At 42.0% G+C, this 13,095-nt stretch overlaps 1 protein-coding gene across 25 annotated transcripts in view; it reads left to right on the top strand.

Moving 5' to 3' along the window:
- ZMYND11 (zinc finger MYND-type containing 11) overlaps positions 1-13,095 on the top strand; it is a 98,887-nt gene that overhangs the window by 51,367 nt on the left and 34,425 nt on the right. For all 25 annotated transcript variants that reach the window (XM_088654288.1, XM_088654290.1, XM_088654286.1 and 22 more), the window contains one exon: positions 8,764-8,923. In XM_088654288.1, the coding sequence (XP_088510414.1) occupies positions 8,764-8,923 (160 nt within the window). The remainder of the gene's footprint in view (positions 1-8,763; positions 8,924-13,095) is intronic.

Genomic DNA, 13,095 nt, shown 5'->3' with positions numbered 1-13,095 from the left:
GGTTGACCTTGATGAAAATCCAAATCCCTCCAGCATACTTCATGTCATAACAGATTAATACTAACATAAACAAAAAATAATAAGCCATTACCATCATTAAGGAAAGACTACACTTGAATTTATCATTACCCATGCATTCAGGTTTAGATAAGCTACATTGTTTTTAAAAAATGTTGTTGTTTTTTGCTGAAATGCAACAATTTGGTGTCTGCTTTTCACTTTTTAAGATAGTTTTTATTGTAAGGCTTTATGTTTTATTGCTGTAAGCCACTTTGATACAATTTTATAACATAGTGGTATATAAATATTTTGATAAATAATACATAAACGTGGTAGATTTTCTCATAAAATCTATTTCCCCTTTTCATATTGGCTGGCATCTTAGTTTTGTCTACGTTGTTGTTGTTGTTGTTGTTTAGCCGTGTCCGACTCTTCATGACCCCATGGACCAGAGCACGCCAGGCACTCCTGTCTTCCACTGCCTCCCGCAGTTTGGTCAAACTCATGTTCGTAGCTTCAAGAACACTGTCCAACCATCTCGTCCTCTGTCGTCCCCTTCTCCTTGTGCCCTCAATCTTTCCCAACATTGGGGTCTTTTCCAGGGAGTCTTCTCTTCTCAAGAGGTGGCCAAAGTATTGGAGCCTCAGCTTCAGGATCTGTCCTTCCAGTGAGCACTCAGGGCTGATTTCCTTCAGAATGGATAGGTTTGATCTTCTTGCAGTCCATGGGACTCTCAAGAGTCTCCTCCAGCACATAGAGTCTATGTAGAAGGAAATCAGCCCTGAATCCTCTAAATGATGGTTGCGTTCCATCCAGCTACCAGAGGGAAAGAGGGTGGGATAATGGGCTGTATCCAATTAACGTGTTCCATCAGCTCAAGGATTTATCCTTGCACGTGGAAAATTTCCACCCTGCATGCCCCTACTCTGATCTAAGGTTCCCCAACTCTCCAAATAAGATTTGGGGAGGGTCAGGGGAAGAAGATGGGGATTCTCTTGCACAAGCTTAAATCTTTGCATTGGCAGGGCACATTAGTTGGATATGTCTCAATATATTTGCTGTCTTGTTTCAGTGCTGGATAGATTTCATTAGCCTTGAAACCTGCATGTCTCATCTGGGGCCGGGGCGGTGGTTGCACTGTAAAACTGGTTGGTGGATTGTGCTCTTTTGTCGTCTTGGCTTACATATTCCCAAATGTGGTGTTCTTAAAAGTTCCAGTGAAAGTTCCTGCATTTGTTGTTTGAACGGGACTTCTGAGTTCACGAGATTTGATCCTAAGTACTGGTGGATCTAAAACAGACAAACAAAAACAGTAACTAATTGAGAGAAAAGCAGGAACTAATTGAGACAACACATTGTTTTGGTAGGCAGGAAAGGAGAGCTGAATTCATGGGAAGCTTATCTATAATAAGAGTGGCTGCAATCAGATGTCAAACTAAAGTTTAGCTTGATGAGAATAATCCTCAGGAAGGCTCAGGTTCCCACAATCTCCCGTTCATCCAGTCTAACCGTGAAAAGGAGATTGAAACTTTCACTTCCGGTCTCTGATAAATTATATGTTTATGATATGTAGACCAAGTGAACTCAGCTTTGAAGAAGGCATTAATTATAGTTAGCACACTGCCTGAACCCTAAACTATGGTTCATGTTGACTAAGGTTTGTTTAAACAAGCCAGCTTCATAATTCATTATTTGAAGTTTGCTAGTTTCAAATAAACCATGGTTAACCTTCATCACAGCTTTTCAGTTTGGACAACATGCCAAGCTATGGCTAATCTAACCTGGAATCAAAAGCTGTCAAACACTTCTTCACAGGTTTGTGCAAGAGGAGAAGGTAAGCGTGCATCCTCAAGGTTCATTGTGAGTTGCTGTTGTCATGCAAATTGTGCCTTGGTGTGATACCTGAACCAGTCCAGTGTTAAAACTCTTTTGGTTTTGTACCATTGACTCAAGGTGTGTCTCAGGGGTATGAAATTGTTACTCCAAGAGACCTGAGTAGTTGCCCAATAATGGGCAGCCGACTGTATGCCATATGTATTGACCATTCATCTCCATGACAAATAAAACCCAGCGTGTGAGCTGGCAGAGTAAAAAAATGCGTGTTTTTTCCCCTTGAGGATGATAGCAGGAATAAATTAGCAGTTACGATGTTAAGGGAAGCCCCTTGTTGAAATCATCTTTAAAGCGATCAAAAGCCCTTTCATTTACAGAGGCAAAAATAAGATGCTGTCTTTTCTTCTGGCGTTTTTAAAAACAAACCCCTATTCATACTGCTCAATCCTTCACCATTAAGGTGAGCTGCATGAAATTGATATTCTTGTGGCTTGTTGCTTTTGGCACAGGAAACACTGGCTTTCTGTTCTTGTAACACTGTTTTTTTATTGTAAATTAAAATGTGCACCTATTTTGTCTGTACATGTATAGTTTGTTCTCATTTTGCACGGCTGCCATAACTATCATCCCCAAACATTTAATTTTGTAGTAATCTCACTAAAGCTTCTCCAGCTTCCATGGAACAGCTGCTTGGGGAATTACAGTCTATAGGCCCAGTTTACAAGCTACTTCGTCCAAGGATCGTCTCACCTTTGCTACTGCTGCAGGGTTTACTTTCACGTAATTCAGTAAGCAAAGGATGGGGTCCAAAGGTGTTGGAGAACTCCATCTGCTACTTGCTTTACTGTAGTCCAGAATTCTTTTGCACTTTGTTACATTTCCACCATGAGTAAATAATTTTTTGTTCTTTCATGCATTTAGATTGGTTCGTCCATATAAAATTGTGTTGCTAGGATGCTATATTTCAAAATACTGAAATTGAGGTTTTTTGCTTTGCCGTTTTAATTGACGCTTTTAAGTGTAGTATGTTATGTTGTTTATTTATGTATCATTTGTTGTATTTTTATTTTTATTTATTGTGTGTGTGTGTGTGTGTGTGTGTATATGCTATTATTTTGTTTTAAGTTACATTGTAACTTATCTTGGAGATATATATATATATATACCAGTATATTATGAGGAGTGGAATATAAATACTTTAAATCAATTAGGCAGTCAATAAACTTTCAATCCAGCAGGCCAAAAGCCTGCAAGAACAGAAGCATTTTGTGTAAACGACAGAAATTCTAGGTGCTACAACTGTTCCATGTGCCTGGTCCCCATTTCTGTAGTGTGGCAAAATAAGAGAAATGAAGGATCTGTAAGAAGCAGCTGCTCCAAATAATGGGAAATATGGGCAGAAGGGGAGGTCAGTGGCACAACTGCTTTTGTGGCTTGTGCAGGTGGGGTATTCAGTCTAACCGCCTGAGCTGTAAGTTATTGGCATGTTTGAGTGTGAATGTACAGTGAATTTAATTGCTGGAACAAGTCAGCCTTATCTGCATTAAAATCATTACTTGTGACAGAACTGACCAGATAATGAGCATTATATGAGGTTGCATGTTGCCTGAGGTATTTAAAGTGCGAACAAACAGGATCACCTCTTAGGTCTGTCAACAGCTTCTGCTGAAATGTCAGGTAGATTTCAATGTAATTCCATCTGCTGTGCATCTCTCTATCCAGGGCCTTGCATTTTTAAGTAAATCAGCTATTTTTAAGGATTCCGTGCAGTGGCGTTGGCTCTCGTGCCACGTGAAACCATGGTTAATTTTTAACGATCGTTTCACTTGAATGAACAGAACGCTAGGGCACACTTTTCAAAACTACCCTTGCCTGCAGTGAACGGCGAGCCTAGACTTGCTGTATTGCCCAGACCAGAGCTCTTGGGATGTTTCTCTCTTAACATTGTGTGGTAGACAAGTTTGTTCTTGGCTTACCACTCATGGTTTGCTCATAGGAAACAAGCAAACCACAAGGGTGGCTCAGACAACACAATAGGAGGAGCGAAGCATGGACTTTTGATCAGGGCGCACCAACCCGCTGCTCATTTGCATTAACCATAATTAAACGTTAACTGTGGTTTAACGTGGCACGGGAACTGTGTGATTGTAGCCCAGCTGATTTTAGGCATGTGTACTGTTTTAACTATACGATAGTGACTGGACTGGGATGGTCCCTTGTGTTTTTTAAGTGTAAGAGGAAACCAGATGAATTACAGTTGGACATTTTTCTTTTGGCTGAAATAGAATTCAAGCTTCTAACGCTAGAGAAGTCTTTGTTTGTACAAGTGTGAAAGCTTGCCTTTTATATTTAGTATCGTTGTTGTAGTTTTTACAATATGTAATTGAATATTGCTTGTAAAAACCACCTTGGTAGGATTCACATCCTGAAAGGTGAGCTGTATAAAAAATTGCAGCAAATAAATAAAAATTTCCACCCATGCAAACAAAATGGTAGCAAAAAAATATAATATTATAATAAACTAGTGGATTCAGATGTCAGCTCCCATCGTGTCTGTATTGATGCCCTTGGATAGCAAGTCACTAAAGCCCATAGCTGCCAAGTACCCAGTTTTCCCTGGGAAACCCCCGTTTTTACTTTTCCCGGTGGTCCCCCGTATCACTTCGTCTCCCGTTTTTCTCCGTTATTTTCTCCTGCCGGTGGCCATTTTTTTCCCTTTCTGATTTGCCCTTCTATGGGCACAAAAAATGGCCACCGCTGGCTCCAAAAGTCGCATCTACGCATGCCCGGAAGTGCATAGACGCGACTTCTGGTGTCGACGCCGGCCATTTTTGGTGCCCATAGATGGGCAGAGCAACACCGGAAGTTCCTGACATGCGTAGAAGCGACTTTCGAAGCCGGCGGCGGCCATTTTTGGTGCCCATAGAAGGGCAAAACGACACCGGAAGTTACGTCGACGCAACTTCCGGTGTCACACGGCTGCCGGTCCCGGATTCTGCAGTCCGGGACTTGGAAGGTAAGCTAAAGCCTCTTAGAGATATTAATGAGGTGAGGAGGCCTTGTACATTCAGTGAAAGTACCTCCACTCTGTGTGTAGTATGTTGCTTATCTGCAAAGTTCCTATTGCATCACCAAGTGTGTGATTCAATTTGCAGGCAGTGAGAGCGAGATCTTGCTGCCGCAATGATGCCTTCTGTCCTGCATGAGTTCACTGAAAGTGCAGAGCCACCCCCCCCCCGCTCCCGCCCCATGTTCGAAAGGATTTCAGCTTCGCTTCCTCTTTTTGTGTAATGGGAATGAAAGTGACACCACAAGAGGATTGTGGTGAGGTTCAGCGAGATGAGACTATTTTGGGGGGTGCCAGAGACGTACATCTCGATTGTTTTATTCCTTTTGTATCCTGCTGTATAAAAATACAATCAATAAGTAATATAGCCATATGCATAATGAAATTTAAATGGTAAAAACAATAGCTGGCCCCTTCAGCATTCATATTTATACAGATCTTCTTGGCAGGCTGGCATTACTCATAATTCAAATGAGTTTGCATTTTTAAGAGTTTTGAAACTTGAGGGGGTTTCTTCCCCCCCCCCCCATATTGGTAAGAAACTGAGTGGGTTAGGCATTCTTTAAACCAAAAGGAATAGGTGGAGTTGCTTGTTTATATTGTAGCTTTTAGGGTGAATCTGTTCTCTTGCGCAGGATTCCTGCTGCACAACCTTGTAGTGATCTAAATGGGTTTTGTATTCTCTGTTTGTAGATGAGTAAATCCCGAGAAGCCTGAGCTATAAATACCAGTCTACTGAGCTGTGACCTACGTTTCTTCCCCTCTCCCTCTCCCTCTCTCCCTCCCTCCCTCCCTCCCTCCCTTCTTTGCCCTGTGGGCAGGCAGCCTCATCTGGCCAGATCAGGAATCTAACAAGCAGATTATCAGGAAGAACCTCTTTATTTCAGCAGACAGGTCTTTATTTTAGCTAGTGGAGATTAGCATTAACTTCCCCTGCCTGAGAAGTTGCAGTGCAGACAGCTTGTTTCAGCCTCCTGGCTGCTTAAAGGGTGGTTCGGTGTCTTAGGGGAATTAACTTTGTCTCTCTGCCATGTACTTACCCATCTGCAAACATATTTGCTTTCCTCCTCCCGCCTGACTGGAAAACAGCCTAAGGAGTGTAAAATGCTTCCCAATCTGTTGACCAGAGGCTGAACGCAAATAAGTTGCCTAAACTCCCTTCCTCCAAGGTAAGGATAATCAGATCTTTCAAGAGAACAGCTCCGAGGGGTTGCTTTATCTCTGCCTGCCGTGCAAGGTGGATCCCTGTGCCCCATTAGCGGGAGTTTTCTCCTTGCTTTACTTTGATAATATCCAGGACTGTCACTCTAGCATCTTTAAGATTTCTGCTTCCCCTCTTCCATGGCCTCTTTGCAATCACTCAATGAGAGAGGCAGAAGAGGAGTGCAACTAAAAAATGGCGGACATGCAGAAAGTTCTAGAACTTCGGCATAAGCTGACAGCCTTCTGGCTCCTTTCCATTGGCTGACAGGTCTCTGTTGCTTAAGGCCAGGGGTTGGAGCCAGCACCATTTTACTTGGTTCTTATCTGAGTACCAGGAGAGCAATGGGATGTTTTCTCATGCTAAATTACACCACCAATTCAGAGTCTCCTGAAAGGTTACTTTCCTTTTTTAAAAACAAAACTACTGGTGTTTTACACTGTTTTCTTCAGTAGCACTTGCCTGCCATTTTACTTTATTCTGTCTGTATACTTTTGGAATTATTATTTCTTCTTCTGCACTGATGTTTCTCTGGTGGGAAATAAAACATCTGTAAGGTGTGTGGTTTTTTAAACCAAAATAAAAAATTGCATTGCTATCTACACTAAATTAGTGCTTTTATACCTGCTTTGTTGGCTATACATACCCATGACAATACATGCACTAAAATTCTAAGACTTGGAATCATGGATTTCCAAATTCAATTCCTCTCCATTTCAGCTTTCCATTGCTTCCTCCCTGGTAAACTCAAGCCCAGTAGGTTTTGTTTTGGTACTTCCATTGTTATATTGTCGGCCATTCAGAAAAGTCCTTTTATTCTTAATGCTGCAGGACAACCTAATTCTCTTGAAGCTTTTGTAAAGAAAGTAGCTTCCCAGACTTGGGTCTCCAGCTGTTTTTGGACTACAGTTCTCGTAATCCCTGACCACTGGTCCTGCTAAGTAGGGATGATGAGAACCTGTTACATCTGGTGTGTGTGTGTGTGTGTGTGTGTGTGTGTGTGTGTGTGTGTAATTTACCATGTGAAAGCATGGGATATCCACATGTGCACTTGTGTGGAAAGAGGGAGATAGCCCTTTAAAAAGAAGAAGAAGAAGAAGCAGGTTCTCTCATTTAGTATTTTCTTGCCATTCAGTTAAAATAAGATATTACTGATTTCATTTCTACATGCAATCAAATTGTCCAAGACTCTTCTTCTTTGGTGATCATGCATAGCCAAGTAAAATTGTCTTCCATGAATATGGAATATGTAAGTGACTGTGGAGGACAATTCTGGATCCACACATCCTTCCACAGTGGGGACATAGGTTTCTGGGCAGTAGTTGATCACGGTGAGGATTTGCCAAATGTGCCTTCCTCTTAGCTCATTTCTCCCCTTTGTCCGGAGTTTGTGCTTCTTCAAAGTCCAAGATGCCTTTGGTAGAGGCTGTTCCCCAGTTGGAGTGCTCGTGGGACAGTAAATAGATTTGCCTTGAGAGCGTCTTTAAACCGCTTTTGTTGTCCGCTGACATTTCACTTTCCATTCTTACATTGAGAATAGAGTACCGTATTTTCCGGCGTATAAGACGACCCCCAACTTTTCCAGTTAAAATATAGAGTTTGGGATATACTCGCCGTATAAGAAATACTACCCGGCGTATAAGACGACCCCTGACTTTTGAGAAGACTTTCCTGGGTTAAAAAGTAGTCTTATACGCAGGAAGACGATATGCTTTGGAAGATGATAATCAGGCATCCTTACAAGACTAGAGTAAGAAGAGGCTGCAATGAGGAATTAGCAAATCAGAGTAAACAACAGGATTCCTCACCCCAGTCCTCTGAATTTAGAGGAATGTAAAGGGGGCAGCTCTCCAATTGTCTTAAACTGCATAGCCACTGTGCATATGTTCCCTTGACAATAATACTAGCCTCAGATATTTTTCTTTTCTGCCAGTTGCCATGATACATTTACCATGTGTTACCAGGGATTTAGCAATTTGATTCTGCTTTGATGCTGCTTTTCCATTCATGCTCCCAAATTGCTGGCCAGCCCCTGATGAGCTGAAGGTTTCCTTTGCATTCTCCCAATAGTCATCCCCCCTAAAAGGGTTAGGCAGCTTTCCGTCAGCGTCAGCGCTGTTGTGCATTGGCTTGAATGAAAGTTGTTCTGCTAATCGACATCACTGGCAGGTTTTTTTGTTTGTGGATCTTCAATCTCAAATGGAATGCTGGGTGGGTATAGGAGGTGTAAGCTCATTATTGCCTTCTCTTAGCCCTGGTGGGTAATGGCCAGTTGAAAAGGAAGACTTCTGCCCTTGATGTGACAGTTCTTTCCTTCCCCTAAAAGCAAGACCAAGCTCTCTTGCAGGAAGAGATCCTACCACGCCAGGAGCTGTAGGCTGTTTCCAGCAACGATAGTTACTTCTGATGGAAGCTTAAATGTTTTTAAGTTAATTGCAATAGCGTTTTCTAAATCAGGAGTCCTAAAAATTCTGGACTTCCTCGGTATGTATGCTAACAGCGTACGCAGAGTATGAAAGTGTTAACAAATGCAGAAATAATGGGTGGGGAAAAACTAAAAACGTGTTTCAGGATGTTTGAGTAGACACCTCCGTATCAGAAAGTAGATGCAACCATTAAGTAAGATGCTTTTTTAAGAACTTGTTTTCTGCTCTCTTTGCAGGTATATGTCTCGGGTTCATGGTATGCACCCCAAAGAGACCACACGCCAGCTTAGTTTAGCAGTGAAGGACGGCCTAGTTGTTGAGACCTTGACAGTGGGATGTAAGGGATCTAAAGCTGGTATTGAGCAAGAAGGATACTGGCTGCCTGGAGATGAGATTGTGAGTATATTTCCCACAAGGCTTTACGTTGCATTTCCCGGTACGTTGACTTGCACAGTCTCGCTATTTGCAGTGTGTCCTTGCAGCTTGTGCACGGGGCCTCAGGACAGCTTGCTTTTTTTACTCACTGGATAGAAAGTTATTACCCTTCCACAGTCTCACGTAGCTATAAGAGTTTTGGTTTCCAGCAAAGAATGTTTTAGAACAGGGGTTTCCAAACTGTGGCCCATGTGCTGCCAGTGGTCCACAGGCTTCATCAAAGTGCTGTGTGAGAATTTGTGATTGAAGATGGCACATTCGTTAAAAATTCCTGCTGGTTTCTCATTGTATTTTTATGGCTTCGTTTATTTATTATGTTGTCTTGTAATTTGAATTCCACGGAGCTCAAATTGTAATACAAAAGTATACAATGAGCAAACAATAAAAAAAACCTTACAATTGTTACAACAGGCAAAAAAAAATCTTTAAGTGGTCTGGGAAGACAGATCATTGGCATTTTTCAAGTGGACCATGGGGGGAAAAGTTTGGGAACCACTGTTTTAGGACCAAACTAATTATTTCCCAGATGAGAGCCTCATAGGTGAATGAAAGAAGTTTTTTTATTATTATTTTTACAAAAAACAATATACAGTCGTACCTTGGAAGTCAAACAGAATCCGTTCTGGAAGTCCGTTCGACTTCCAAAAGGTTCGGAAACCAAGACGTGGCTTCCGATTGGCTGCAGGAAGCTCCTGCAACCAATCGGAAGCTGCATCGGACGTTCGGGTTCCAAAGAACGTTCGCAAACCGGAACACTCACTTCTGGGTTTGCAGCGTTCAGGAGCCAAAGTGTTCGAGTCACAAGGTGTTCGACTTCCGAGGTACGACTAATGGGTTTTAGCCAATGCTAGTCCTACTCAGAGTAGACTCATTGAAATAAGTGAAACTAAGTCATGCCCGTTAACTTCAGTGGGTCTACCCTGAGTGGGACTAGCACTGGATACAAAGCAGTGTGTATAGATAATGTACATACATACATACATACATACATACATACGGGGAGACTGCTATTCTGCTCAAGTTCTGCTTTTGGGCTCCCCATAGGCATCTGGTTGGCCACACTGAAAACAGGATAGTAGACTAGGTGAACCATTGGCCTGATCCAGCAGGTTCATCTTATGTTACTATTTTTTAGCCATTAGATTAATTTTAAAGAATGGAAGTAGGCCAGGATCGAAACACCTTCTTTAGTCTGAAAATTCTAACCTTAATTCCCGCCCCCCTCAACAACATACCATGTCACAAGCTCCTTTTGAATACGCTCTCCCCAGTTTCAAAGGAGGGGAGCTGCTCTTTTAGGAAACCTAAGCCCAGAGCACACAGAACTTGTCATGTAGGTTCAACGGATCCAGGCCATAGGGTATAAGTCTTAAAATATGACACAAAAGCGGGGAGGTGGAGAATTCCGCCAGTATGTCTAGGGATAGATGTTTGCTTCTTTAATTGCCCTGTTCTGGTAGGTTATATTTGAAGCACCTAATACTGGTTGCTGTTGGCATGGGTATGACCAAGAATGGCTGTTCTTATGTTCTTTTTGCAGAAGGGTCCTGGATGAATGCCGTCAGAGGAGCTACCATGCAAGAGTTTAGGAGGCTCACTGGGTATAGGGGTAGGATGGGGTGGCCAGTTTTTGTCCTTTAAAGTCCTGAGGATTAGGAGAGCCCAGGACCTCTGGTTGGGTGAGTGGCATCAAAACCCTTTAGATGCCCCCAGGTTGGCTTATGAATCACCACAGAAACCAACCCCAAGCTCCCTTCCCTATCAGATTTGGGTCATAAAAGTTGGGTGCTTTTATCTGTGGTGTATTGATGAGTTGTTACATTCAATGAAAAATTAGGTGAAAAATGATTACAAATCACTTGGAAAAATGCAACAGCATAGCCTGACCCAATCAGAACTTTCTAAAATATATGCTTATTTAAAACTTAATTTACATTTACTTGTACAGTATCAGCCAGTATACCAGGACCCTGGGAAAAGATTGGCTGTTTCATCAACAAGATAATGTTGCTGTGTTAAAGGTGGCCCATTTGAAAAGTTAATTCCAAATGGCAAATTTTTAGGTAAATTATGGACTCAGAAATAAGGTTACAATGCTGAATGAAGGCATTTACAAACCAGTTCCTTGAAGAATAGTAGAAGGCCGGTAACCTCATGTGACAAGGATAATCGCTTAATAATAATAATACGACCCAATGCATGTTTACTTGGGAATAAGTTCCATTGTTTTCAGTGGGGCTCACTCCCAGGAATGTATGTATATTATTGCAGCCTACATTTAAAATGTTATGGAATTATATCCATACCAGAGTAGCAGAAACCCTGCCTTAGAAAACAAAAACAGATTCGGAAGAGCTAATTTAGCCAACCTTGCCCCTACATGGTGATCTCCAGAGATTGGTGGACTACAGCTCCCATCATCCTTGACCATTGGCCATGCTGGCTCTGGCTGATGGGAGGTGGAGTCCATAACAGCTGGAGGGCACCAGGTTGGGGAACACTGATCTAGATAAAAGAGAACAGGTGTAGACAGCAGTTCAAAATGGTTGTATATATTTACAAGTACCTTTTGTCCCTTCGTTCCATTTTTGCTTGGAGAATTTCTGCTGGTCCCTGTTTCAGCTGTTAATTTTTTAAAGTTAGAAACCTTAATATTCTTGAGACATTTTACATGGCCTAAGACATAATACCATGTCAACTTTGTGGTGCTGGACTCAAGTGTTCAGTTTGTTTAGTAATGCCTATGAGGTTTGTGTCAGACATGATGTATATAGGGTTGTGTGCACTTTGCACTAAAGGAAAAACAAAATCCTTCCTCCCCTGCCAAAGTAATTCATACAGAAGTGGCAATATATAAATAAAGCAAATTCCGCCATCTTTCCCCAGTCTGCATAATTAATTTGCTGCATTTACTCAAGCAAAGGCCCATTAGCTTTATATGGCGCTGAAACACTAGGTAAAGGTAAAGGGACCCCTGACCATTAAGTCCAGTCGCGGACGACTCTGGGGTTGCGTGCTCATCTCGCTCTATAGGTTGAGGGAACCAGTGTTTGTCCGCACACAGCTTCCGGGTCATGTGGCCAGCATGACTAAGCCACTTCTGGCGAACCAGAGCAGCGCACGGAAACGCCATTTACCTTCCCGCCGGAATGGTACCTATTTATCTACTTGCACTTTGACGTGCTTTCGAACTGTTAGGTTGGCAGGAACTGGGACCAAACAACGGGAGCTCACTCAGTTGCAGGGATTTGAACCGCCGACCTTCCGATCGGCAAGCCCTAGGCTCAGTGGTTTAACCCACAGCGCCACTTGCACCTGCCCCATCACAATTTAAACTTCTGTTGAGCCCTCCTCTGACTTTAGCATGCATTGCCCATATTCCTAGCCAGAAGGTGGTAGAGAAAGTGAACGGAGATTTTCAAAATGCTGGAATGTACACCCAAGTATCATTTTCTGTGGATTTTCTGTGCTCGCATGGAATTGCAGAATATGTACAGTCTTGTATGCTTCTATTAAAAATGGGGTGTGTATGTGTGTCCTGAGAAGGTGTGAGATTCTTTCTCTTCCCATGTACATATGGACCACATTTAAAAGGATTACGCCCACTATAGCTTCCACACTAATACTATTCTTGCACCACACTGCTATAGTGAAGATTAATTTAATTAAATCAATTTGGAATGCTGAGATGAAAGGTGTTGTATAAATGCAAACTTTGCATATCTTCTGTAATTAATGAAGGTGGTTTTTTTTGCTTCAGTTTGTTTAATAAACACCCTGACTGACATTCATTTAGAAACTTTAACACTCCCCCCTCTTTTTTTTTAAAAAAACATTTAATTACTGTCATCACACTGCCCCCTTCCACTTCCAAATGCTGTTCTTGGTACAATAAAATGAAGACTCTGTTATCATTTTTGCAGCATTTGTTTTTCAGTTTTGATGTGTCCAAAATATTTACTGGGCATGGGCATTGTCTTTGAATGCATCAGATATGCCTTTGATGCATTGAGTTCTGATGCAGATGAGCTGCATTTTTTAAAAAAGTTTGCTTGCATCCTTGATCCTTAGTACACTGTGATCCAGCTGCACATGTGTATAATCTCACTCACCTTGGGGCTTTAGAAAATAGC

This window comes from Zootoca vivipara, chromosome 11 (assembly GCF_965207765.1).
Source record: "Zootoca vivipara chromosome 11, rZooViv2.hap1.1, whole genome shotgun sequence".
Classification (NCBI taxonomy): domain Eukaryota; kingdom Metazoa; phylum Chordata; class Lepidosauria; order Squamata; family Lacertidae; genus Zootoca; species Zootoca vivipara.
Note: the sequence above shows the minus strand (reverse complement) of the source record. Positions and strands in the feature narration are given on the sequence as shown.